The 26,260-nt window shown below is 50.9% G+C and overlaps 3 protein-coding genes across 11 annotated transcripts; 1 reads left to right on the top strand and 2 right to left on the bottom strand.

Annotated features, from left to right (window-relative positions):
- Positions 1–202: 202 nt before the first annotated feature.
- TNFAIP1 (TNF alpha induced protein 1) lies at positions 203–10,164 on the bottom strand. 4 transcript variants are annotated; one of them, XM_059379131.1, is made up of 7 exons: positions 9,967–10,164; positions 6,641–6,958; positions 5,894–6,063; positions 5,382–5,471; positions 5,253–5,305; positions 4,279–4,474; positions 203–2,827 (listed from the first exon to the last, which is right to left on the bottom strand). In XM_059379131.1, exons 2-7 carry the CDS (start codon positions 6,843–6,845, stop codon positions 2,591–2,593), a joined length of 951 nt encoding a protein of 316 aa, XP_059235114.1. In that variant the 5' UTR covers positions 6,846–6,958; positions 9,967–10,164; the 3' UTR covers positions 203–2,590. The 4 variants fall into 4 exon arrangements, with proteins under 4 accessions (XP_059235114.1, XP_059235113.1, XP_059235115.1 ...); XM_059379130.1 differs by having other exon boundaries at positions 9,979–10,164; XM_059379132.1 differs by having other exon boundaries at positions 10,057–10,164.
- Positions 6,191–17,934, top strand: IFT20 (intraflagellar transport 20). 6 transcript variants are annotated; one of them, XM_059379137.1, is made up of 7 exons: positions 10,343–10,494; positions 13,539–13,599; positions 13,888–14,122; positions 14,284–14,412; positions 15,753–15,838; positions 16,379–16,482; positions 17,521–17,934. In XM_059379137.1, exons 3-7 carry the CDS (start codon positions 14,050–14,052, stop codon positions 17,600–17,602), a joined length of 474 nt encoding a protein of 157 aa, XP_059235120.1. In that variant the 5' UTR covers positions 10,343–10,494; positions 13,539–13,599; positions 13,888–14,049; the 3' UTR covers positions 17,603–17,934. The 6 variants fall into 6 exon arrangements, with proteins under 6 accessions (XP_059235117.1, XP_059235120.1, XP_059235119.1 ...); XM_059379136.1 differs by lacking the exon at positions 13,539–13,599 and adding an exon at positions 13,314–13,493; XM_059379135.1 differs by lacking the exon at positions 13,539–13,599.
- Positions 17,935–18,035: 101 nt separating this feature from the next.
- On the bottom strand, positions 18,036–25,693 carry TMEM97 (transmembrane protein 97). The gene is made up of 3 exons (XM_059379141.1): positions 25,477–25,693; positions 20,246–20,390; positions 18,036–19,404 (listed from the first exon to the last, which is right to left on the bottom strand). Exons 1-3 carry the CDS (start codon positions 25,603–25,605, stop codon positions 19,145–19,147), a joined length of 534 nt encoding a protein of 177 aa, XP_059235124.1. The 5' UTR covers positions 25,606–25,693; the 3' UTR covers positions 18,036–19,144.
- Between the last annotated feature and the right edge of the window lie 567 nt (positions 25,694–26,260).

Here is a 26,260-nt window from a genome sequence, read left to right as displayed (position 1 = left end):
ATATTAAATCTCAGTTCCAGCCCTTATTAGTGTTGTCCTTAATCCTCCACCAGGGGGAGCCTGGGTTGCAGGGCAACTGAGTGCAATAGGATTTCGGACTCAGAACGCAAGGAAGGTGGTGAACAGGAGGAAAACAAGAGCTAGGTCTACAACAGTGAGCTGACCCAACTCTGGTCACTGCAAGCACGGCTCTGTACCCCAGCACTGTAACACAGTTTTATTAGAAATTAGTGTTTGTTTTCACCTGTGCTGAGCAACAAGGGATTGCAGGTAAGTGACAAAGGGAATGTTCTCTCATGGCAGGACCTGGGCCATCCTTTAGGCAGACACTGGTCAGATAAGAAATGGAGAAAAGCCCAGTCCCAGTACCAGTGGTAAACAGCAGGCTTCCAGTTTTCTAGAAACTGACAAGGTTTGATCTTCATCCACACTCCTGGTTTGCGTTCCTGTGGGCTGCTCCAGGTTGAAAAATTCACATGGCTGAGAGCTGCTTTCTGAATGGGGCTGAGAAGCGCAAAGAAAATTCCCCCAACCCTTATGCCACAAAGTCTGATTAAAGAAGCTAAGATTACTTCAGTGATTTAAACGTTAGTATTTTTCTTAAGACCAGGGAGATATTTTTGATCAGTCCAGGATTATTGTGCTTTCTTGGGAAGAAAGGCAAGTCACCACTGAGACAGCTGAGGATCTAAATGTCAAAGTAGCAGAGAGGCTGGGGCTGGGGCTGTCAAAGAACAAGCACTAAAATACCTCAGTGGGAAGCTGGTGCTTTGAGTATTTGAGGGCCTCAGGAGGATAGCAGAGGAAATAGGCCAGTGGCCTCAGGCAGAAAGCATTCCAGTCTCTGTGGGAAAACCACAAAGCCAGAGGCCGGAATCTGGCCAAAGAAAAAGATTTGTCTTCATCTAGTTACTCCACTCAGGGCTGGAAGAAGTGTTTTGAGCTGATGACCAGGGTGTCTCACTGGAAAATCTACACATTCAAGGCTGTGACAAGTGTAAAAATACATGGTTAGTCACACTTCCCCAGCCTCATCATGTCATTTCAGGTCCTTGTGGGTGTCTGCGAACCGTGGGCCTGGCATTTGCCTATAGGCTCCATCGGGTCGGCCACAAGCAGGCCACTTAGCTGGAGTGACAGTTGTCAGGGGAGAGGAGCCTAATAACCTGTGCTCCTTTCAGAGTAGCTACTGCTCAGCAGCTATGAGGTATGGCATTTTCTTAGGCCAGCTGCACAGTCCCTCCCTGATGGTATTCCTTTGGAAAAGAATTTGGATAAGCAGTCTCCCAAGGGCCAAGCTAAACAGCAGGTAGTGAGAAAAAGCCCCAAGGAGGAACTTGCACCTTGCCTGAGAGCTGGGGCTTGGCAGCTCCACAGCCACGTTAAGCCGCCTCCGAAGGGATTTAGGCTGCTCCCATCACCCTCTGTCCAGACTCAGCGCTGGGCAGAACCACCATCCTCAGCGGGGACAGAAAACCAGTAATATGGGGCAGGCAGGGGCTCCACAACCAAGCACATGCCACCTCTGCACAGGGCTGCTGGGAACACGGAGCTGGTGGTCACTGACCTCAGCTGATGGGCATCCGAGTGCAGCGCTTATGGGCTCCACTGCCTTCCCACTGTGGCTCATGCTCCTGGCCCCTGTAATGGCCCTTTGGGTTTCCAGAAAGCAAAGCAAAAGCATGCCTTGTAGCTGAGGGCAAGAGAATCCAAAAGAGCAATCATGTTAAGCCCTAGGAGTCTATTATGTGACCTTAAAATGCATCATTAGGACCACAGTTCCCAACCTAAATATCCTTTCCTGCATGCTCTCTGGGCTGGCTGCTTGGCCAGCCCAGCAAAGCCAAAGCTAGTCAGTTTTTTGTTTTGTTTTATTGCTTCTCTAGCCCCTCTCAGATTGATTCTGCAGGGAAGAGGGGTTAGAGTCAGAAAAAGATGATGTGGGTCAGGGCAGAACACAAACTGAATAAGAGTACAAAGTGCTTTAAAGAAATAGATGCCAAAGGCATCAAGGAAGGCCATGGGTTCAGCCCTACCCAGGGTCTTGGCACCCTAGAGGGGTGGCACAAATGCCCAGTCACCTCATTATTAGAGTTCACGCTATTCATTTCCTAGGTAATTTTTTAAAAACCAAAGTTATAAAGCCTGTGCTTAAAGACCTCAAGGAAAAAGAAGCCCCACCTTCTATAAGAAACTGGGCCTCCACAGCACCAGAATGAGCCCATTCCCCACGGACCTCCCCAGAGGCCTTAAAGGTAGCCCCTTCAGTAGAGCCAAAGGACACTCAGCAAGGGGTCAAGGGGACTGTTCTCATGGGACATGGGCAGGTCAGCCCAGTTGCCCCAGGGGCAGACACAGCTCCCTGTCAGGAAGGGTGAGCAAAGGGTCCAGGACTTAGGTCATCCTGAAGTACTCAGGGAGCAGGGCAAAGGAATGTGGTCCCTCTCCTGCCCAGGACCTCTGCCCTCCTGTCATGCTTCTGGGTACTGGAGCAGAAACCGAGCCAGCAGCAGCGTGGGGTGGCCAACGGGGCAGGGCTCCACAGGACGGGAGACAGGGTGTCCCATGCCCTGACTCCCTGAGGGTCTTGTCAGTCGCGATGTGTAGACTGGTGGCCGAGCTGCCGGTCATCATAAGTGCTGTAGCGCTTGACATGGATACGGCGGACCCGGTCCCGCAGTTCAAAGGTCTCCTCGTCTTCACTGGGGGAAGCCTGGCTGCGGCTCCTGCTGGTGGCCTCCAGTAAGGAGTTGTCAGGGACTCGGGGGGTCTCATAGAGGAGGACGTTGAGTGTCTCCTCATAGATGCGGGCCTCTGGGAATTCCACCTGGGCTCAGGGGGACAAGAGGACCAAGTGAGGTTTCATTCCACAGAGGCTGCAAGGGCCCTGACTGGCAGGGCCCTTGCCCCTGGGCTGGCTAAGTTCCTCCCAAACGCTCTCCCAAGACAGGTGGCTTTCCATCTCGTGAGGGAGGGGAAGCCTCTCTCTGGAGATGTGGGGAATTGGATTGGTGGACAAAAGGACGTCAAAGACTAGCATGCCACCCGTGCCCCGCCCAGCCCCAGACGAGCAGGCTAGCATGTGGGGAGGTTAGGGCCTTGGCCTTGTGCTCAGAGCCAGGCTTAAATACTGCTCCAGCAATTATGAGTGGCAGGGCCTCAGTTTCCTCTCGCATAAAACCAGGGCCAAACCTACTTCAGAGACTTGGTATGAACATGAAAGACAGAGGGTAGCTGGATTCTAGCCTAACCTGACTTCTGTTCGCTCAGCTGTCGAGTGCGGAGAATGCTCCAGCCCTGTCTGTCTCACAGGTGTGCTGTGAGGAGTCAAAGTTCACAAAAGACAAAATACTCAGGAAGGTGACCTGTTTTGGAATCCTCTGTTAAGTGCACACAGGAGTCCGCACCCCCAAAATGCCAGGGGGAAGCAGGGTCACCTCCTGTAAGCTGTCCCCCCCACAAACCTCAGATGGCCCTGTGCAGTTCAGGGGCTTGGGGGCTGAGCAGGTGCTACACGAGCTTGGCTGCTCCGAGCCCCTTGCATCCACCACTCTCCGAGTGGGCTACCCTCCCGGCCCAGCAGAGGACTCTGCCCTCTCTGTTACACACACAGGGCGGGGTGGGGGGGGGGTGCAGCTCCCTTCTGGGGAGAACACCAACAGCTTGCAGATGGGGAGAACAGGGTTTGCTGAGTTTGCGTTAAGTGTTAAATGTTAACTGTTAACCTGTCAAATCCCTCACATGCACCTGGCGCTGCACCACCTTCCAAATGACTGGCTGCCAGCATCCTCATTGTTATAGGGGCTGAGCTGGTAACCAGAAATGCCTGACTAGCCGGGGCCAGAGAGGCCATCAGACCCTACATTGCTGCTCCTAGGAACTGTCACGTTCTCCTAATACTTCCACTGACTGCATACCATCAGGCCCCTGTTTGCAGGCGAGGAAACTAAGGCCCTGCTGCTTTAAACAGCTTGTATGAGGCCAGAAAACAAGTCCACGGTAGAACCAGAATTCAGACCTAAATTGGGCCAACTCCAAAGACCCAGTCCTTCCCACCACACCATGCTGTTCTTGCCTCTCAGCTGACCAGGACAAAGCATTCCCAGGCCATTCCCTGAACTCCCCGAACTGACTTTGTCCTTGCCCAGCACCATCATGTGAGTCTGGGGAAAACAGAGCAAACCGAATGCCCTCTCGCTCCTGGTGATGAAAGGCCCAGCTGGGGCTGCCCTGGGCTGCGTCCTGCCCCCGCCTGAGCAAAGGGAGGCCCCCCCACACCTTGGTCTGCTTCTTCTCCGTGGCATACACGATGGAGGTGCAGCACACCTCGGCCAGCTTGCGGCCCTGGCCGTAGAAGGACCAGCAGCAGATCTCATCACCAATGACATCCTTGATGAAGAGCACGCGGCCATTGAAGCGCAGGGAGAGCTTGTCAAACAGCTCGATGTTTTTCAGCAGGTGGTCGTCCGAGTTGCTGGAAAACCCAAGAAGGCCAGTGGGTCTGGGAATGAGATCTAGCACAAGAGAGGGTGCTGACTGGGTGTGTCCCCTCCTCCCCATCACGCAGAACTGAGGAAAAGTCAAGAGGTCAGATGGGACCCTCTGGGTTTGGGGGCCTGTGAGGAAGAGGAGGGGAGTTGTTCGGAAATTAAAGCAGGGAGAACTGAGGGAGGGTGGTCTCCTCCCATTGGCCCTGAAGGAGGGAGGCTCGCAGCCATCACGGCAGGAGGGTTGGTTCCCTGGCTGTAGGGGGGATGCCGGCAACACGTCTGTCTGCGGGGACTCCCTGAGTCCGTGGCCTTCGGCGTCTACCTAACTGTGGCCGGCTGAGGGGACATTGGGCAAGGGAGAGGGTGGCCCAGCTGTGAAGCACAGAGCTTGGCTTAGGAGGAATCCCAGCTATGGGCTTCCAGGGTCCCTCCTCCACCCCAGAAGCTAATTCTGGGAAAACCCCTGGCGTGCTGCCTGACAGGAGGGGGGTGGGGGGAGGTGAGGGGGTGGGGGTGGTTTCCGGTTCGTTCTCCTTTAGATCCTAGCCAGGGCCCAGCACCCAGTTCCAAATGCTTCTGCCCTCACTTCCCTTCTCTCTTTGTTCTTCCCTCCTCAAGACCCAGACCCGAGCCCACCGTGCCAGGAATGCAGGTGGCTTCTCTCAGGTCTCCTGCCCCATGGCTGGCTGCCTAGTCCTTCTAGCTACTTCTGCCGCCCTTCCCCAAGCCCTGCACCCCCCAACCCCCAGGTGCCCACCCTACCTGGTATAGGAATACTTGTTGTTGCTTCTATTGTACAGCAGCTTCACCACGGGCTGGGAGGGAGGAGAGCGTGAGGGCCAGGCCAGGGTCCCATCCTCCCCTGCCCGCAGCCCACCGGGGTCCCAGTACCTTGGTGGAGGATTCAATGAGCCTCTCTTCCTCTTTCAGGGAGGTGATGATGGGGATGTTGCACACAGGCTGGTAGGAGTCCTTCTTGTCCTGGGTGACACACACAACTGAGAATCTTTTTCTGAGCTCTCCTGCTTGCCAGGCTAAGACAGGCCTTCCCCAGGAGCTGTTGGAGCCCCTCTGCCAAGGCTACCCTCTGCCTGTCGAGGAGGCATCTGGCCATAGGAACTGCCAGTTGGCAGGCAGAACCCCATTTCCAGAAAACCTAAAATCCAGATACCAAGGTGGAGAAACTGGAAACTAGGCTCAGTTCCCTACTGCCCAAGTCCACCACCTTCCAAATGACTGGCTGCCAGCATCCTCAGCCTGGGCAGCACCCCGCATATCTGACAGTGAGATTTGGACTCCCAACTCTACCAGTCACACGACCTTCTGGGAACTGGACCTTGATGGCCCTGCAGGGAGAAGCTGACCCCGAACCTCCTCGACCTGAGCCCTCTTCAGCTCCATACCTGCAGAGCAGTCTGGCACACGCTCACCAGCCCCTGAATGAGGTAATACTTGGCTTCAGCCATCAGTTCCTTAATTTCCTGCCGGTTCTGTGGGAGGATGATGGTGTCATCTCGGAGGTAATTCAAAATGGTGCCGAAGTGCTTCCCACATCGATCTATGAGGATCCAGCCTAAGGATTCAGACAGGCCGCACAGGGTTACTCGTTGCCTCCACAAATGAGCAGCGGGCAAAGGCCACCTGACTAGCCTGGGGGCGGCCCGCAGCACAGGGTCACAGGAGCAGGAACACCACCTCCAGCTCTTTGTTCTGTGGCTGTTCTCTTCCACCGGGCTGGCCTGGACTGCGGGGGACAGAGGCCTTCCAGGCAACGCGGCAGCCCATGGAGGTCTCAGCTCAGGAGCGCTCAGGCCCACCGTTGGCCACGTGGACAGTGCCAGGACCTGCCTGCCTTCTGTGTCCTGCCCACTCACTACAGCCGTGGTTCTCGGAAGCATCTAGTCCTTTGGAAATATTTAAGAAGTATGGATCTTCAACCTGGAAAATGTGTAAGTGCACACCTTTCCACCTACAACCTCCGAGAATTCTGAGGCTCTACCCAAGACTCCAGGTGAAGGAGATCTGCACTGGGTAACAGAAAGAGGGAATCTAGAGTCTAGACCTGCCACGCTTGAGCCCTGCCCCAAACTCGCTTCCTCAGGAACACTTCCTTCCCTCCTCAGCTGGCCCAAGGAGCCCCGATGCCTCACCTTCTTTGTCGGTCAGCACCTCCATGCGCCCGCTGAACATGGCCTTGAGCATGGTGTCGTGCCGGGTTAGTGCCCGCACGGTGGTGTAGTACAGGGAGCCCCCGACATTGAGCTGGACGTATTTGTTGCCCAGGCCTCCTCCCTTGAAGCCGCTCAGCTTGGGCTTGGCCCCCGAGGCTGGGCACAGACAGGTATCCCCTGACATCTCCCGCTGCAGGTAGATCACCACACGGCAGGAGGTCGGCTTGGAAGGCTCCGCCGTGGTGGAAGGATCACGAGTGAGTGGCCAGTGGAGGCCAGAGCCTCATACTCTCAGCACTGTGAGCAGGAGATGGGAGAGAAGACAGGAGTTAGCTGAGCAAAGCCCTCAGCTGAAAGGGGAGGGGAGGAGACCATGCAGTCATTCTCTCCTTGACAAGCAAAGAACTTCCCTGGCAGAGGCTAAGGCCTGAGGCAACAGCAAGAGAAGACATCCCTGCTCTTCTTTATGGTACCAGGAACCAGCGCAGTCTCCCAGAGCCTGCCCATCTCGCCGGCCTCCCTGAGCCTCAGCTCAGCTCTCAGCAGCAAGGAGGACAAGCAAACCCTTGGCATTAGTCTGAGACGGTTTGAGGAGTAGACGGGGCAGCTGAAGTTTTACCCTGGGGAACCACAGTCCAATTCTCGTTCCCAGGACCCAAGACTTCCCACCAAACGTACCGGGAATCCTGCCAATGCAGGAGATTCCCAGGAGCCAGAGGGAGACAGGATGTACTTCCTTTCTAAATATTCCAGCCTCAGAAGCAGCCTGTACTAGGGCTGACTTTGAGCACCACCGCAGTCTGGCTTTGGGAAGCAAAGTAAAAGCAGCTTTAGGAGAGCAGGGAATGAGCCAGGCTGGAGGGAACTGGCCAGTGTTCCTGGCAGAGGTTCCCCTGGCCCCAGTGGAGTTTCCTGACCTTCCCCTTTGTGGGTCCCAGCCCTGTCCCAGGTTCCTGAAATTGTCACCATTTTCCAGGACAGAACAACGACAGGATGGTTATTTTTACCTCTTCCTGAGAGGAGGCCCAGCCCTATCTCTTCCTTTCTTCCCTGCCCACAAGACTGGGGAGAAGGGGCTCAAAAAGATCAGATGGTAAATCTCAAAACAACTATGAAGTGATCTGGAAACTGAAACACTGATAGGCATTCATGGGAGGGAGGAGTTAGGGAAGCAAAGGAGGGTAGAGCTAGGTCATCCCTCGTGAGCTGGATTCTTTATTATATCTTGGTTTTCTAAGGAATCACTACAATTCATCCACTGGAAAAAAAGAGCAAACATTCACTGCAGGTTTACTATGTTCTAGGTACTAGTCTAGGCGACCTAAGCCACATTACTTCGTTTAATTCATACAGCGGAAAATAAGACTGAGTGCTGAGTAGGGACAGAGAGATGGAAAGATAGGGGCCTTGCCTTCAAGGAGTACAAAGAAGCAACATAACGTTAACAAGAATAAAAATAGTAAGAGTTAGCATTTATTGTCCCCTGTTATGTGCCAGGCACTGAGGATACAGAAGAGAACAAGTAAGTCATGGCCTCACAGAGATTACATTCTAGGGGAAGATATACGTAATAAGCAAGAAAATAAATATGCGAGCAGTTCCAGATGGTAAGAAATGCAACAACTAAGCTAGTGATAAGAGAGTGACTAGGGAGAAGTCCTAAGATGGATGGGGCCAGGGAAAGCCTCTTTGGGAAGGGGACATTCTAGCTGAAGTCTGAAAGAGCATTCCAGATGGATGGAAGAGTGAGTGCAAAGTTTCTCAGTTAGCCACAAGTTTTAGGAACAGAAATAAGGCCAAGATGTCTAGGGCATAGAAAAGGGGGAAGCTGGCTTGATGTAAAGTCAGACAACGCAGGGGCTGCTTCATATGAAAAATTGTGATGGCCATCAGTTGGAGGTTTGAAGCAAGGAAGTGACAGGATCTGAGTTATTTACATTTTGAAAAGATCACTCCGGCTGCCTGGTAAAGAACGGATCATAAGGGTGCAGGAGAGCAAGCGGGAATACCAGAGGAAACGGAGGCTCGGACTGCAGTGTTGGTAACAGACAGAAAAAAAGGCGAAATTGCCTGGTAGTCCTCACAACATGCAAAAGCTTAACGGTTGCATGCCGCCTCCTGTAATTGAGATCCAGAAGCAGTGCACAATGCCATGCATTTAATATATTTAGTATTTAATATATGTCAGTTTGTTAGACTGAAAACTGTCCCTAAAAAGGTTTAGGTAAGCCCCTAGGAAGAAAGCATTTAATATATGTCAGTTTGTTAGACTGAAAACTGTCCCTAAAAAGATTTAGGTAGGCCCCTAGGAAGAATATCCAAGGAAGGACCAGAGCGGGTGCTTTGTGAAGTACTAATTTCTTCAGTGGTTTGTCCAGGAGTCTCTCATTTGCCCCAAGGATGGAGTATGGATGAGATGAACCCTTGCCAGCAGATTTCCTAATCCCTAAGTAACACCTGAATAGTATGAAATCAACTCACCTTCCTCGGCTCACCCCAAAGGCATAAGTCCACTCCTTAACAGGTTTTAGCAAGTTCCCAATGTACTTTGGGTCTAGCTCCAGTTTCCCCAGGTTCAAAGCAAGCACACATAACGTTCTGCCAAAGTAAAGGAACTCAAGGCCAGGCAGTGGCCAACAGGGCCTACAAAGCAATTGCTTTGAGCCCCTGGATGACGTCAGCTCAGATGCCGCCCGCTCGGATTCCTTCCAGACCATTGGGCTCCCAGACCACTGGGCTCCAGGAATCTTGTGGCAGGTGACGCCTCAGTAAGTAATTCCAATGAGAATGAAGTTTCCATTGATAGCCTCACCGCTGTTCCTTCCGGACTTTGTGTGTGGATATTTGGGGTTGCCTGGGGCAGAGGGCGTATCCGAGTCTCTCTAAGCAAGGGTAATGGGAACCTAAGTAGATTAAAGAGCAGGACAACCACTGCCATAGAAGGTGGAGTCCTAAAGGAAACCCAGAAGTCCCAGAAACCCATCACACTCGGTGGTGCCGGGCGGGTAACCGATCTTAGATAGAGGGGGCGGATCTAGCAGAAATCCTAGGTGTAAATCTTAAGCTCCGTCCAAAGGGTTTGGAAAGATTTAGCGAGACCCAGCTCTCTGATCTGTGGTGAGTCTTCCCCGGCCCGCAGCCCCTCCTCACGACCGAGAAACTGAGACCGATTCTGACACCCATCCCAGTGGAGGATTTGAGCTCTCCATCTCCCCTGCGCGGTCCCACGCCTTTTCCCCAGGACTGGGTGGGAATCTCTGCTCCAGCTTGGGACCCGTCCATCCTGCCCCCCAGGGCATCCGCACCCTGGCTCTCACCGTCCCGGGGCGGGGGCGCTTCTCCTCTCAGCTGGGTTGCAAGCCGACCCCGCGCCGCCCTGGGCTGTGGTTGCCTACCCGCCAGCAATCCGGGGCTGTGAGCTCACATCCTCCTCCCGCGGTCTCCGCCCTAAGCCACGGCCAAACCCCACCCGCCCCTCAACCTGGGACTCCAAAGCTGGCCCAGCCCAGAACCCAATCACGGGGGAGGGAGGGGCCCCTAAGAGCATTTCGGGTTGAGCGCTCAGCTACTTCCGGCAGCCTTTCCGGCGCAAAGGCCTCTGGATCTTGTAGGCAGCCGTTCCTCCTCTCAGGCCTGTTTCCCAGCAGGCTCTGCGGGTTGGGCGAGGTAAGTACTTCCGCGGTCAGGTAATGACGTTACGGGTAAACACGTCCTGTATCCGTGGCAGCAGCTGAGGCCGGCGGGCGAGGCACCGGTTGCCGCTGACCCGGGAGAGAACCGGGCTGCGGGAATCAGCCCGGGCGGCAGCGCGCCGCCGCTACGGGGGTTGGCAGGTAGGCAGCGACTGTGGGTCGGAGGACGCGGGCTGACCTGGGGCGAGTGAACCTGAGAGGCCGAAAGAAACGTGGGGATTCCGCGCGATTCTTTGCGAGCGGTGCGACGCCCACCTTGGACCTGGAGCTTTCCGCGTTGATGCTCGCAATGGTCTTGTGAGAAAACTGCAGCTCATATAAGTTCAAGGCTTTTACGTAGTGTGGACAGCCAGCCTCATCACCCAGGTCTTCCTGTGTGCACGGTGCCCCTTCCCCTCACCCCGCGGATGGCGCCTGCTCGCGGGGCCGGGAGTGGATCTAGGAGAGCCAGGGCGTGGAGAGAGTGTCGCTGCAGTTAACTCCAGGAGCTCAGTGTGGTTCTTGTGCCCGGTGCTCCTCAGATGCCCAGACACGTGTGGTGGGAGTTGGGAGGAAATCTGACGGTCGGCTGGGAACCCTCTCCCTGCCCTCCTTCTCCGGTCCTATCCATCTCATTCAACTCTGCCCTCCGAACATACAGTTGGCGCTCAAGCCCGATACATGGGAATCTTGCTTGCTTCTTTCCTTCCCTCATCCCCAAACCCCTACATCCAGTCAGTCCTTTACCAAATGGCATCAACTTACGTGACATCGCAAACTGGAACACTTTTCTTCAGCTCCAAGCCTTGGTTACTCTAACAGCCTTCTCTGTTTCCAGTCATTCGTTCCACAGACATTTACTGAGTGCAGGTGCCCAGTATGTGCAGGCACTCTGCTAGATGCTAGGGTTACAGTGATGAACAAGGTAGTACACCTACCTACCTGCCCTCCTGTTGTTCTTTCCAGTTCATTCTCCATCCTAGGTCAGAATGAACGTTCTAAAAGGGAGATATGACTGTGCTTCTTTACTGAGAACTGCTGGCTGCCCGCTACCCTTATGATCAAATCCAAGCTCATGACTGCAGCTTTCAGAGCTCTCCATGAACCAGCTCTGGCCTTCCCATCTAGACTTAACCCTGTTCCACACTTCCCTTTGTTCACTGGGTTTTAACCACGCCAGCCTTTCGACTCTTGGCATACACTACATTTCTTTTCACCTCAGGATCTTCACACATGCTTTTCCTTCTGCCTGGAATGCCTCCTCCCTGCTGCACTTGGCAAACTTTTGGATATTCTTTAGGTCTCAGCTTGAGTGTCAAGTTTTCAGAAGCTTTTGTTGAGGGGCACCTTGCTGGCTCACTCAATTTAGCATCTGCCTCTGGCTCAGGTCATGATCCCAGGGTCCTGGGATTGAGCCCCATGTCGGGCTCCCTGCTCAGCGGGAAGCCTGCTTCTCCCTCTGCCTCTGCCCCTCTGCCTGCTTGTCCTCTCTCTTTCTCTCTCAAAAAAATTAAATAAAACCTTTAAAAATTGTTAAAAAAAAAAGAAGCTTTTGTTGAGACATCCTCCCCCCATATGAATTATGTCCGCTTGCTGCAGCTTCATATAGCCCATGTGCTTTTCCTCATACTGTCCTCACCACTTGTGATTGTTTACTGCCCAGAGATCAGAAATATTTCTGAATAAATGCATCCTCTCAGGGAAGGGAGTGGAAGTGGAAGCAGATATTTGATCCCTTAGGTTACTGGAGGCTTCCTAGAGCAGCTGGTCTGGGTCCTGTAGGTGTTAAATGCTTGGACTGTATGTGGAAATGTAACAGAACAGCAGGAAGACGAATCTTTTAAAAATCTGGATTAAAAGGAAGCTCGGGATGATTAAAATATTTCAAAAGGAAGATGCTATCCTGGTTCCTTCAGTGGAGTACAGTAGGCCAAGGGCTCTGGGCCACAGTCATACACGGGCAGCCTACAGACTTGCATTAGTTGGCCCAGTGTTAGATGTGGTTTTTCCTTATTTGAATTTAAGACTTTTCTTTAAAAATCAGATTTTGGTGCTGCCTGGGTGGCTCAGTGGGCTAAAGCCTTTGCCTTTGGCTCAGGTCATGGTCCCAGGGTCCTGGGATCGAGCCCTGCATCGGGCTCTCAGCTCCGCAGGGAGCCTGCTTCCTCCTCTCTCTCTGCCGGCCTCTCTGCCTGCCCCTCTGCCTACTTGTGATCTTTGTCTGTCGAATAAATAAATAAAATCTTAAAAAAAAAAATCAGATTTGGCGGCACCTGCGTGGCTCAGTTGGTTAAGCATCTGCCTTCAGCTGGGGTCATGGTCCTGGGATCGAGTCCCACATTGGGCTCCTTACTCAGCAGGGAGCCTGCTTCTCTCTCTGCCTGCTCTACCAGTTCTACCTGTAGCTCTCCGTGCTTCTGCTCTCTCTCTGACAAGTAAATAAATAAAAATCTTTTAAAAAATCTTAAAAAATAAATCTTTAAAAAAATCTTAAAAATCTTAAATTTGGATTTTGGGCTGTCTTGAAAATGAGTTCTTGTGGCTGGGGGACTTAATTTTTTTTTTTTTTAACTGTTGCTCCTCCTATGGTATACCTGCTCTGGGAAGTTACTCCCATTATCACAGCATTTGGGACAGATCTTCTCTAAGGAAGCCCAAAGGGAAACAGCTGGGGGAGGTGGGAGCAGAGGAATGGGCTGGTGCAGGGCCAGGTGGTGGCAGAGCCTTTGGAACACCTGGGGTTTGGGAATTGGTATGGCAGCCAATGGCTAGACCTAAGTAGCCTTGCTTCCCTATTTGGACAGGGTGTGTTTTTTTTTAGTGTGTGTGTGTGTGTGTGCGTGCGCAGCGCGGGCGTCTGTTTGCCAGAACAACAGTGATTTTTCCGTGTGTCCTTCCCAGAATTGAGGCATCCTTTGGACCAGGAATGCAGGGTGGCCTGGGAAGGGAAAAGATCTCTCTGCTGATTCTCTTGCCTGCAGAAAGAAACCCAGACTCCTGAGTTGGACACAGAGGGTCTTACTGATCTGGCCCCAGCTGACCTTTGCAGCTCCATTCTTGGTCCTTTCATCTTCTGGGTCTTCTGGCTGTTTCAGTGACTTCACACTCTTGTCCGTGCTGTTTTCTCCGCCCAGGAAGCCTTTCCCTAGCCTCCTCACTTGGTACGTTCTTGCTGATGCTTCATTCCTTTTTGTGTTTTCTGCTAGAAAGAGATGGAACCAACTTTGGTCCAAGTTCAGGACAGCATGTCTGTGGCAGACATTGTGGGTAATATCTTTATTCCCAGCTTATTTTTTAACTCTGAGTTTTAAATCATGCAGATGTCCTCTTTTACTTGCTTTTGGTGTTATGCTAGGGCTGTGCTGGAAGAGCTTTCTCATGTCCTTGTGGGTACATAATTGGGGACAAATATACTTATGGCTTCTCACAACTTAGTTCGAATGTTACTCCCTCACCCTGTTAACTGCTCTGTTCTCCTGCAACACTTGCGTGATATTTCTGTAAAAGCACTTAACACAGTATACTTTCTCAGTTTCCATGTCTGTCTTCCTCCAGCTAAACTATGTGCTCCTCCAGGGCGGGCACCATGTCGCCCTCATCCTTGTACCCCCCGCATCTAGCAGTGTTGGCATGTAGTAGGCACTCAAGAAATGTGTGTTGAACGAACGATGCCTGTGACAAGCAACTGGACTTTATTCTTTCCTGACCCTTGCTCCTATGACACACCTCCCGGCTGCCACTAGCGCCCCTTCAGAGCAGAGCTTCTCTAGGGAAGCCGGAAGGGAAACAGGTGAGGCTCAGAGAGGTGGAGGCAGAGGGAAGGGGAGCCTTTGGAGGAGCGTCTGGGGTTTTGGCACTGGTGTCTGGGGGCAGGAGTGGGGCTGGGCTGGAAGTGGGCATTTCCTTGGGTGGCTGGGAAGTGATCGGGGACTGAGGCTGTTTTCTTCACAGCTATGGCCAAGGATATCCTGGGGGAAGCTGGGCTGCACTTTGACGAGCTGAACAAGCTGCGCGTGTTGGACCCTGAGGTTACCCAGCAGACCATAGAGCTCAAGGAAGAATGCAAGGACTTTGTGGACAGTGAGTGTCATTTGGGGAGATGTGGTGCCACTCGGCTTTGTGTCAACTGTGCTCCGCCCCCACACCCCATGTAGCTGTCGTCCCTGCCAGAATGGGCCTAGGGGCTCCCTGGAAGTTGTGTCTGGCCTTTGTGAATTCCCACGTACCAGCGACCTTGTCTCCCTGCTCTCTAATGCTCGCAGGTAGTCAGACACAGAGCACCGATCAAGACAAATGGGGAGGGGCTCCTGGGTGGCGCAGTGGGTTAAGCCTCTGCCTTCGGCTCAGGTCATGATCTCAGGGTCCTGGGATCAAGTCCTACATCAGGCTCTCTACTCAGGAGGGAGCCTGCTTCCTCCTCTCTCTGCCTGCCTCTCTGCCTACTTGTGAATTCTGTCAAATAAATAAATAAAATCTTAAAAAAAAAAAAGACTAATAGTGAAATGGAGAGCGGCTATCCCATCCTTGATTTTTTTGCTCTCAGAAACCGTGGAACAGAACTAGGGCTTGAGGGTAGGAAAGAGTTAGGTACTCACGATTTGATTTCCTGAAAGTTTAACAGACTCACTGAGGTAATTTTTTAGCTAGTTATCCAGGACACCTGTCCTAGCCTGTTCTAGCAGGCAAGTAAGCCCAGTGGCTGTGAATACAGAGCAGCTCTTGCTAAAGCAGGGATTTCTGTGGTTGTTGTTGAAGAGCAGGGATTTCTGAGCTTTCTAGGCTCTCCTTAGTCTCTACAGCGCTTGGCTGGTGAAAGGCAGCGTGGGCTTTGTGGCCAGTCTTCTCACTGCATGCTGTCCTTCCTCCCTGGGGTCTAGTTCACTCCTCGGTAGAATGAGGTCCTACCACACCCAAGGACGCTGAAAGAAGCAAATGGGAGATGAGGCCCTTAAATGTTTCGAGTTCTGTATTAGCTCTAGTCATGGGTGGCAAGGCCCTGCCCCCCTAACCACCATTAACTGACATCTAGTTCCTTATCTGGGGCTAGTCAGGAGGCTCTGTTCATGTCCTGAGTCAGTCCTTCCATGAATGTGGCCCTTTGTGCTTCCTGTCACTCCTGGGAAAGCAGGAGAGAGAGTGCGCGGAGGATGGGCACGTCAGGGTTCTCATACCTAAGGTTAATAGTCACTGGCTGGCTCATTTGGGACTCACAGTCCAGTGGGCCCTCGTCCAGCTCTGGGCACCTGGCCACCCTTCTCCTGGTTTAGACTAAGGGTAGAAGACTTTAGGTCAGCAGGCACCAAATTGTTTTGACACAATTTAGAAGGGGCAGTTAGCCATGCCCTCTTGCCATAAGGGCACACTGAGGGAGTGGGGATGCAGAGAAAATAAAATCTTTTTTTCTGTTCTTTCCCTGAAAGAAATTGGCCAGTTTCAGAAAATAGTTGGCGGTTTAATTGAGCTTGTTGACCAGCTTGCAAAAGAAGCAGAAAATGAGAAGATGAAGGTAAGATCAGCATGCCTTCCAAATCTTGGCCCATTCACTCTTCCTCTGCCATCTTGACTTCTTCTTGGGGAGGAGGGTATGGGCTTTTCTTTATTTAAAACAGGATTTTAGTAACGAGCACAGTTAACCTTCTGTTAAACTCTTACATGCCAGTACATTTTGTCATTCTTTCCTTTAACCGTCATATCACCGAGATAGGTGGTTTTATGCTCATTTTATAAGTGAAGCAATGTGGGCATGCAGGGTGTCAAGGACTTGGCAAATGACCCCAGGCTAAGTGGCACATCAAATGGGCCGCTGACCACCTGTGTGCCAGAGTCGGGGATGCTCGTAGACCTGCTCCAGAACTGCTGTCTGGGTGTCGTCAGGCACTTGGGATCATGCTGGTAGTCCTCCTCCTCATTTCTGAGGCTCTGGGGCTCAGCTGTCTTGCCAGCTGGACACTGAGATAGCCCCAGTGGCCCTTCCTTGACTGAGGACTTAATGCTGAAGACCGTTTTAATGAAGCCATAACCTTCTTTGGTGATACTGTTTTTCTAGGCCATTGGTGCTCGGAACTTGCTCAAATCTATAGCAAAACAGAGAGAAGCCCAACAGCAGCAACTCCAAGCACTAATAGCAGAAAAGAAAATGCAGCTTGAAAGGTAAGAAGTTATGATGTAAAGCAAGTTCTTTACTTAACTGCAATTCTATTTTTCCTTCTCGAATGGTCACCTCTTATCCTTCTTCATCAGGGATAGTGTCTCACTTGTCTTCCAGGGATAGTGTCTTATTTGTCATCCTGATTTGAAGATTTAAAAAATAAAATTACAGGGGCACCTGGGTGGCTCAATAAAACATCTGCCTTAAGCTCAGGTCATGATTCTGGGGTCCTGGGTCCTGGGATTGAGCCCACATCGGGAGTCTGCTTCTCCCTCCCACTGCTTGTATTCCCTCTCTTACTGTGTGTCTGTCAAATAAATAAAATCTTTAAAAAAATAAAATTCCATTTGCTGAAAGGAAAAAAAAATTTTTCTTTTAAGGATTTTGAGAGAGAGAGACGGCGAGAGAGGGAGCACAAACAGGGAGTAGGAGAGGGAGAAGCAGTTTCCCTGCCAAGCAGGGAGCCCAATGGGGGGCTCAATCCCAGGACCCTGGGAACATGACCTGAGCTGAAGGCAGATGATTTACTGAGCCACCCAGGCGCCCCAAGTAAATTTCTTAATACAAAACCACCTCTAATATTGAGAGCTTGAAAGCTCAGGTAGCAAGTGTCCAGAGTCAGCTGGTTCTCCTAAAGGAAAACTCTTCTTGGGGCTGGAGACTTCTCATGTGTGGCCCTGGGGTGGGCTTTGCCTCTTTGTTCTTTTTTTTTTTAAAAAGATTTATTTATTTGAGAGAGAGAGACAGAGAGAGATCACAAGCAGGCAGAGAGAGAGGGGGAAGCAGGCTCTCTGCTGAGGAGAGCCTGACGCGGGGCTCGATCCCAGGACCCCGAGACCCTGACCTAAGCCAAAGGCAGAGGCTTAACCCACTAAGCCACCCAGGCACCCCACTCTTTGTTCTTTCTTACCCTAACTTCTACATTGTGTACTCACAGTATTTCTTGGCATCATTTAAATCATTTATCTTCTTCTCTAGAAGAATTAAATGCATGGTTTATTTCATCCATTTTTAGGGCTTCTAACAATTTTGTTTTTCAGGTATCGGGTTGAATATGAAGCTCTGTGTAAAGTAGAAGCAGAACAAAATGAATTTATTGACCAATTTATTTTTCAGAAATGAACTGAAAATTTTATAGGAGGGCAAAAAACCAAACAAAACCCCAAAAAACCTCTATACTGTTCCAGTGACTTAACTAATGGCCCACGTATGTCCTGAGAGATGGTGTATAAGGAACGCAGCATCTCTGAAGGCAGTAAACAAATCAGGGAGCTTGTCACAGATGTCCGTGTGCAGCTGCTGGTGAACACCCACGGCCACGGTGGTCCAGGCTCTTAACTCTTGGCATTCTTAACCTGACCTGAACAGTCTGTAAACTCGATTTTTTTTTTTTTTTTTTTGTAATTTCACAAAGCTTTGGAAAGGAAGAGCAATAAATTATTGTTTTCAAATGCTTTGATCTCCCTCTTTTCCTGGTGCCCTTGAAGTGTACATTTAACACCTTGAGAGAACCCTGGACTCTCGCACCCCTCCCTCGGCCACGAAACAAATCAGGCAGTGGTCAGCAGGTGCCTTTATTTGGACCAGACACATGAGTCAGACAATACTCCCAACAAGCAGACCAACATGGCCTGTGAACAAAACAGACAAAAAGAGGGAACCAGACAGGACCAGTTCTCATTTCCCATGTGTGTTCACAGGTATGTGTGTGTGTTTTGAGTTGACCTTGAGTATGATTTAGAGAAAGCAAGGAACCCAGTGAAGCAAGCTAGCATTTACACAATGGACATGTCATGCCTTGCTGCCCCTTTACTTAGAGAACAAGCCAGGAAGGATGACGAAACTCTCAGGAAATGTGCAGTTATCCAACAGGAAACACACGACACATCAGGTGTGAGAAACCAGACCTCAGAGGGAAGGGACTTAATTTCAGGTAGTCTGTAAAAACATAGAAGATTAAGGTTTGGAAAGAAGGAATCAGGGGATTAAAAAAAAAAAGTCTTTTCTGGGATGACCTGTTTAATACAGAAACAAAACACCTTCAAGCTTAATCCATTTCTGTAAGTCAGGCCAGCGCTGACCCTTGAGTAAAATTGAGTTCAGGCCTCTTGCAGAAACTTTCCCCCAACCAAGGGTGGAGGGGAAAAACAAACAAACAAACAAACAAACCATGATAGTTTTTAATGCATATTAAAGAGGCATAATTTCAAACTTAACAATGACCCCAGAAATCCCACTCTTCATTTTGCTGATAAAGGATATGCTGCAAAGAATCAGGAGTCAAGGGTTTTAATCACATGTGCACTGTGGGTCAGGGGAATCATGAACATGCCAAGCAGACCACGTTTCTTGGAAGTTTATCCGGGATCTGGTCTGTTCCTGCTCACAGTGGAACTTGGGGCCACGGGGAGGTATTTGGCACTGCTTCCCTGTAAGCCAGCCCACAACCTTCTGTCTGTGCTCAGCTGACTGGTCTGTTGGCGCCAGTGTCCTCAGAAGGCGAGGTTCTGATGTGGCTCCTGCCAGAGTCTTGCTCTTTGTGTGTTGCTGGTGTGTTTCAAATGCTACTGGAGACGGGTTCTGAGCAGTTTTCCTCATACCGGGCCCAACAGGAAAACCACACTGTGGGCTTCTCCCCCTGGGGCCAGTCGTTACAGCAGTCATTCATTTTTTCTTCCTTTTCTCCTCGTACTTGTAGTAGGGGCTCCGCAACATGAAAAGCAGAAGCATAAGAGGGATGAGAAAGTAGGGGGCATAGACAGAGATGAGGGTAAGTCTTTCGTGGAAAGTCTTAGGTCCTTGTCCTTTGAAACCACTGGCTTTGGAGAAATCATCAAATAGAAACGTTGAGAGGATTGGAATGAGCGTTGTCATGGTGTGAACGGAATAGATGATTGCAGGGGTGCGGATCCACCTGCGGCCTCCTGAAGTGGGGAGTGGGGGAGAGAAGCATTAGGTCTGCTCATGACCCTAGGGGGGACCCCCCATTTTTCTCCATGCCTGCTCGCTCCCTCCAGTTGAATCCTCCCCTCCCAGGGCAAACGAATGGAGGACTGGGGGTGCTCTAATGCCGCCTAGCGCCCAGAGCTGGGGCTCTAGCACAGGGACCGCCAGAGAACCAAGGGCGGGGGTTCGAGTTGGATTCAGAACAACTCTGTGGCAGTAAAATGGACATTAACAGTTGACACGAGGCCAGGGGCGGGGCCTACCAACAGCATCTGTTAAGGAATTACATATAGGTGAGAAGACCAACAGCTTCTGCCAAGACACAGAGTTGGGGGGCTCCACTGGGAAAAAGGGTGTATGAGCTTAGTTACTATGTACGTGAGTTCGGCCCCCGTCTTTATAAAAGTGTTAGTCCCAGGGGAACAGTGTAAAAATAAAGAAGAAGTGAAACTCTTCTGGGATGATGCTACTGCATAAAAGCCAGTCTGGTGCTATCCAAGTCAGAAACACAAAAGCCAATGATGAAAGGGAAATCCTGCAGGGGTAAAAACAAACAAACGAACAACCCCCCCACCCAAACAATAAAAAGGAACAAGTTCAATCTGCAAGCAGCCCCTGGTGCAGGAGAGGTTCCCAGCTAAGCACAGGCACAGGCCTGCACCCCAAGTAACGTCCTTTTATGTGACCTCTCCTGCCATCCCCACCCCACCCGAGGTCACCCTCACGGGGACTGCTCCCCTTTGCCAAGACACTTTCCCAAAAGATTTCTGGGACCTCATTTCAAAAATCAAAAATGGGATTTCCCCACTAGTTACCGACCTCTCAAGAAGGCGTATGCCGCTACGGGAAAGAAAGGCAGCTGGAACACAAGCTCGCAAAACAGGAAGGACTTAAACCACGCTGGGGGGGCCTGAAGCAGAGGGTCTTTGAACTCCTTCATGTACCACTTCAGCAGGTTTGTCAGCTGAGGAAAGAGAAAGGTCACCGTGAGTACAGCTACCTGGTGGGATAGGCCGCAGCTCCATCCCACCGCAGCCCAGGTGGTCACTTCCGAACAACTCTCTAGATCCTCCGAGAAGCTTTGCTCAGTTCTTCCACGCCCTCTAAGCTACCCAGCATCTGTTCACGACTCCGTGACAACACACAGCCCGCTGTCATGAGCAATGGTGGTCGGCACACAGTAGGCGGAATGAGCACACAAAGGCAATGGATCTGTCAACAGTCTCCTTCCTGGTCAAGGACAGCTGTGGAAAGCATCCTACCATCCAGCCTGGAACAGGAGCGGCCGCACATCTGGCTCCAGGGCCCAGACCTCTTCAAACACAGAAATGAACTGAGTTTGCCTTTTGGGGTGGGTTGGGGGCTGTGGCGGGGACGGAAGAAGGGGGATCAATTTAACCTCTATGAAGATGCAATTTTAGACAATTCAATCCCTAAATCTCAAGCTCCTCATCATTCTTAACTACTGTAGTTCTGAAGAGTGTTCTTTTAGGGGACCAGGAGGGTATTTGTAGAACACACTGCCCAAACCACAAGCTACAGAGCTTCTAGGCTGTGTCACCGCCTGACGGTTAGCAGTCTGGGTTCCAGCTGGCTGCCCACCCCGCTAACCACTGTTAAATCAGAAACTGTGCATCCGTGAAGACACGGCTGCCAGCAGAGGAAGGAAGCAGGAAGGTTTGAGGTTGCCCATTTTGTGCCCTTTGTAAAGGCCCAAAGCCCAGGGCTCCCCACATCACACAGACTACTGAAGGTCTGTCGCATTTTACACCCTGTCTTGATACACCAGCCTCTAAAACCAAAAACGTTTCTTGATCTCATGATAAATCAAAGCAACTTCCAGTGTCAGAATTCAGCCTGTAATGGAAAATCCAAAGATGTTTTTCCTGTTCATTTTTAATCAAAAGATAAAGGCTCACTATTGTGAAATAAAGGCCTCACTGCTGAAAGTAGCCTTTAAGCAAATATCCAGAAACAAACATTTTGTTAGCCTGATCTTACTTTCAGAAAGGCTGTGGCTCAATGACCAGTTTATCTACCACGTGATACCGAATTCGTACTTGATTTGAAATCAAAATCTTACAGCAATACTCTTGGCTTCCTTCTGGGCACTTCTCAGGGTGGTAATGGGGTAGATAATACTCATAAAACTTAAGTCCCTGAACCTCTCCTGGGCTCTGTTTCCTCATCAGTAGAACAAGCAACTTGGACCAAATATTTAAGGTCCTTTTTTGCTTTCTAGATTTTCTTTTCTTTTTTTAAAGATTTTATTTGACAGCAAGACAGGGAACACAAGCAGCAGGAGTGGGAGAGAGAGAAGCAGGCTTTCTTCTGTGCTTGGAGGCGGAGCTCAATCCCGGGACCCTGGGATCATGACCTGAGCCGAAGGCAGATGCAGGCGCCCTGCTTTCTAGATTTTCTTAAAAAAAATATTTAAGGGAATGACCTGCTCTGAAGATTTACCTTAAGATTTACAAGGCATTCTCTGATTTGTTTGAATTTCATTTTCTATTCAATTTGTATACAACCTCTCAGATCAACCTATTTCCTAAATCCAGACAGTTCTATATAGCCTGGTGATTTCTAAGGGCTGCAGGATGAGATTAGCAAAACTTAAAATGATCTAATCAGCCAGCTCTGGAAGTAAATCAATTAGGACCCGAGCACCTGCCCACAGTCACATAATAGCCACATGATGCCAGACCAAGGCCTGGATAAGGGCAGATGGAAGGCAATTCATTGGTCCTTGGCCGAGTGAAGAGCATGGGACGTGGGGGCTCAATTCCTGGCTCTGGGCAAAGTGCTTAATCTCACGGAATTTGTTTTCCAATTATAGTACTTAGCTCACTATTGGTAAGATGAAAGGACTTAATGTACATGGTCCTTAGAACAATGGCAAGCACACAGTAAATGTTACCATTACATAATTAAATGTAATTAACCCATATTCAGAGAAATTCAAGTTTAATCCTATTAAAATCTCAGCATGCAACTGTTGTTAGTAAGAATTATTCCTATTAGCTAAGACCCAAAAAAAGGTTTATACCTGACTCACATTTGACTCAACTTACCACTCTTACCCATTAAACTTTTCACCTGGCCTTTGCACAGGATTTCTAAACCATGAGTTGCAAAGGTACTTCTCTACCTTAGAATGAGGGCATGAAGGTGTCTGGTTGGCTCAGTTGGTTAAGCGTCCTACTCAAGCGTCCTACTCTTGATTTCCGCTCGGGTCAGGATCTCAGGGTCATGCGATCGAGCCCCATTCTGGGCTCCTTGCTGGGCGTGGAGCCTGCTTAAGATTCTCTCCCTCTGCCTTTGCCCCTCCTCGATCATGCCCTCTCTCTCTCTTAAAAAGAAGAATGAGAGCACAGACTGATTTCACACATAGACACTCACCTTTTTAAAATTTGTTTTGAAGATTTTATTTATTTGACAGAGAGCACAGCAGGAGAGGGAGAAGCAGGCTTCTCATTGAGGGGCTCGATCCCAGGACCCTGGATCATGACCTGAGCTGAAGGCAGAAGCCTAACCAACTGAGCCACCCAGATGCTCCCCGTCTTTCCTTATTGTAGCAGAAGCAATGCTCCTCAGCTGCAAATGATATTACAAAATGCTTCCCCATCTTCTCCAAGTTCTAAGTCAAATGAAATCCTTACTGTTTCATAGTAAGAGTTTGTCCAATTGTTGATCTGTTCAAACCAAGGAAGGTATTTAATTGGCAAATTTTAGCCCAACCATTATGGGAGCTCTGCAAACTTTTTAGTGCTAGGGGAAAATTCCTTCTATGTAGGGAAGAAAAACACAACAGATGTTAAGATTTGGCACTTTTTCAAAGAGAACCCGAGAATAACTCAAGGATTTTATTATTTCCCCATAAAGAACCAACAAAACCTTCAAACTCTACTCCAAAGCAACAAGAGTGAAAAGAGACACAGCCTTTTAAAAATAGGATGCCCTCGTGTTGCTAACACCTTCAAATGGCCTCAGACAGACACACACACGCACAATTTGGCCAGATCCTGCTTGCAATGGCCCATGACCTTTTACAGTAAGTCAATATTATAAAGGTGAGAAAACTTTACCAAATCAAATATATAAGCTTAAATGGGGTCTTTATGACACTCCATGCATTTTTATTGTATTCAGTGAGTGGGGAGCAAGGACCTGGGGGAACAGCACATTCAGAAAAGATAAAGTCCCAGCTGTTAAGTCAGGAATACCTGGAGGAACAGAAGTACCCAGTCCTAAAGGGATTCACATTAAAGACTGAGCAGGCAGCCTGCCTGAGCTTTGCTGGCCACACAGGCTCTGCAAGCCACACACGAGGCTCTCCTTTCTTCCAGGCAACTAACAGCTGGTGCACAGCTGTGGAGGCCTTCTGAGAGTGCGACTGTGCGGCAGGCGGAATGACAGCCCCCAAAGATATCGCCGTCCTAATCCCCTAGAATCTCTGCACCTAACCTTTTTCGACAAGAAACTCTGCAGATGTGACTAAGTTAAGGGTCCTAAGACGGAGAGGCTAGCTATGCGGGCCAGCTGGTTGTCTCTGAATGTAATTGTATGCCTCCTTATAAATGTGGGGCAGAGGGAGCCCGAATTATAGAAAAGGCAGCAAAGCGATGACAGAAGCAGAGATTGAAGGCGGTATGTCCGCAAGCCAGGGAACACTGGCAGCCACCACAACCTGGAAGAGGCAAGGAACAGATTCTCCAGTAAGATCTGCAAAGGAACCAGCCCAACAAGATGCATTTTGAACTCCTGAACTCCAAAACCGTGAGCCAGTAAGTTGTTTCAAACCCCAATGTTTCTGGTATTTTGTTACAGTGGCATGAGGAAACTCACACCCCTGTATTGCTAGCTCACAAGCTCACTCAGCTCTCTTACTTGGCAGGTGAGGCTACACAGCCTCGACTTGCCCAAGATACCAAGGCAGCTCTTGAAAGAACCAGGTCTGAACAGTTCAATGTTTTACCAATCAATTCCTATAGTTTTCTCAAGAAAAGGTAGGTCAGAAGTCTTCCCTGTTATGCTTGGGATCTAGAAGCAAACAAAAGGGCTATGGAGTGGGGTACACTGTTGAGCAGTGGCCTTTCTGGGAAGGTCAGACCCTTAGAAAAGTTAACGGAAGCTACAGACTCTGCTCCCAGAAAAATACAAGGCACAATTTGCATACCCCGTAAGGGGTTCCTGGACTTAAAGTTAAGGACCCCTGCTCTACAGAGAAAAAACATCTAAAGACATAGAGAGGCAAAATCAAATGCTTAGGTAGACGAGTCAGTCTTGCTCACAGTTCTGCAGACAATCTGGAGAAGCACAGAACTGAGGACACGAATTTCATGGTAGGTTACGGGGGCCAGACATAAAAAAGACCAGAGAAAATAAAACGGTTGCCCTGAAGGAATGACAAGCATTAAAGCAATGTTTTGGGTAAAGAATACTCAACAACCAGAGAATGGGGCTTTTCGCCCTGATTTCTACTCAGGTGATCATTCTTACTGGAACCTAATGACAAGGGCTGATTTGAGAAGGTGTCCTTAATTTACTTAGGAGCTTTTGAAGTTGCTGGATCCTGATCCTGAAGCATGCCCGTTCTACGGGTCTAATTCCACTTGCACTCTCTCTTTGTGATTAGACGGTATTTTAGGGCTCTTTCAAAGAATACACAGATCCAGCACGTGATTGAGACACTGGTTTCACCCAGGCTACTTCCCTCAAATACCACTGACCAGAGATGGGGGGTGCGGACCTTACAGACCCAAGGGAGGAGGGTCTTCAAAAGGACCAAAGTGTCTGCACCAAGCAGCTTGGGGTAAGGGTCTGGGGCAAGGAAAATCCCAAGCAAGACGTCGAGTTGACCGGTAAGAAGGGGCCGGGGCAGTGTAAGGGTCTAAGAGGGCGGGAGGGAAAGGGGGAGCAGAACCAGAACCCGGGGTGCGGGGGGGCTCCGGCGGAGGAGGGGAGCTCTTGGGGACGCCAGCGTACCACCACAGCGCGCGCAGGGGCCCCAACCTCGAAGACTGGCGGACAGGACTAACTGTCGCCCTCACCTCGACCGGGTAGAGTTCGCGCGGCAGCACCACCTGCAGGTCCAGCAGCAGAGTGATGGGGACGTGAAAGAGGAAGTAGAGGCCCAGTAGCCACTCCAGGCCGCGCCGGGCGCCCAGAGCCCCCATCATCCGTTGGTTACGCGGGGTAGGTGCCGAGAGCGCGCTCGCCTGTACAGCCGACGTGGGAAGAGGGCCCCCGCCCCCACAGCGTCCCAGGACTCCGCGCCCCCGCCGCCCGCTCCGCCCCCTCGAGGGCTACGCCGGCCACTCTCATTGGCTGGCTGCGAAGCCGCGGCGGGAGCGGCGCTCGCCTCAGAGCGCGCCCATTGGCTCGTCCGTGTATAGCGTGTCGAGGCGGTGCCCCGCAGACCATTTCTATTGGCCTCCGGGGGCGCCGCGGGGGACGGGGGTGGGGCCCCTCGCCCGCCGCGTGGGCTGGCGGGCTGGCGCGGGGCGCGCTGGGGCCTGCCGCCGGCTGGGCGTCTAGCCGCCGACTCCCGGGCGCGCTGTGGTCCCTTAAGCTCGGTACTCCGCTCACTGACTGCAAACCTATAATGCTGACTGAGCGGCTCCCGTGGGCCGGTCCACGGGCGCTGGTGGAGGTGAGCTCCCGGTGCAGCGGAGGTGCCGCAGAGCAGGCGGGCCTCACAGTGCGTTGTGATCCGCGCGGTGGCTCGCCATTCACGGGCCAGGGCACACCGGCAAGATCTCTGTCCCTCCGGAATCGAGGGAGCCCCGGGGCTTTTCGAAAAGTTGCCTGGAAGGCAGCCAGCCTCACCTAAGC

The sequence above is a fragment of the Mustela nigripes genome, chromosome 16 (genome assembly GCF_022355385.1).
Source record: "Mustela nigripes isolate SB6536 chromosome 16, MUSNIG.SB6536, whole genome shotgun sequence".
NCBI classification, from domain to species: domain Eukaryota; kingdom Metazoa; phylum Chordata; class Mammalia; order Carnivora; family Mustelidae; genus Mustela; species Mustela nigripes.
The sequence above is the reverse complement of the archived record's forward strand: the minus strand, read 5'-3'. Positions and strand labels throughout refer to the sequence as shown.

Bases quoted from the DNA above. Each gene is read 5' to 3' on its own strand.
- TMEM97 (XM_059379141.1), bottom strand. From the start codon at position 25,605: ATGATGGGGGCTCTGGGCGCCCGGCGCGGCCTGGAGTGGCTACTGGGC. The intron at 20,391-25,476 runs GTGAGGGCGACA...CTCTTTCCTCAG, and splicing joins GCGAACTCTACCCGGTCGAG to CTGACAAACCTGCTGAAGTG. The intron at 19,405-20,245 runs GTCGGTAACTAG...TCCCCACTTCAG, and splicing joins GGCATACGCCTTCTTGAGAG to GAGGCCGCAGGTGGATCCGC.
- TNFAIP1 (XM_059379131.1), bottom strand. From the start codon at position 6,845: ATGTCAGGGGATACCTGTCTGTGCCCAGCCTCGGGGGCCAAGCCCAAG. The intron at 6,064-6,640 runs GTGAGGCATCGG...CTGAATCCTTAG, and splicing joins GGTGCTGACCGACAAAGAAG to GCTGGATCCTCATAGATCGA. The intron at 5,306-5,381 runs GTACTGGGACCC...CCTCCCTCCCAG, and splicing joins TCATTGAATCCTCCACCAAG to CCCGTGGTGAAGCTGCTGTA.
- IFT20 (XM_059379134.1), top strand. From the start codon at position 6,274: ATGGAGGTCTCAGCTCAGGAGCGCTCAGGCCCACCGTTGGCCACGTGG. The intron at 6,440-14,283 runs GTAAGTGCACAC...TTTTCTTCACAG, and splicing joins ATCTTCAACCTGGAAAATGT to CTATGGCCAAGGATATCCTG. The intron at 14,413-15,752 runs GTGAGTGTCATT...TTTCCCTGAAAG, and splicing joins ATGCAAGGACTTTGTGGACA to AAATTGGCCAGTTTCAGAAA.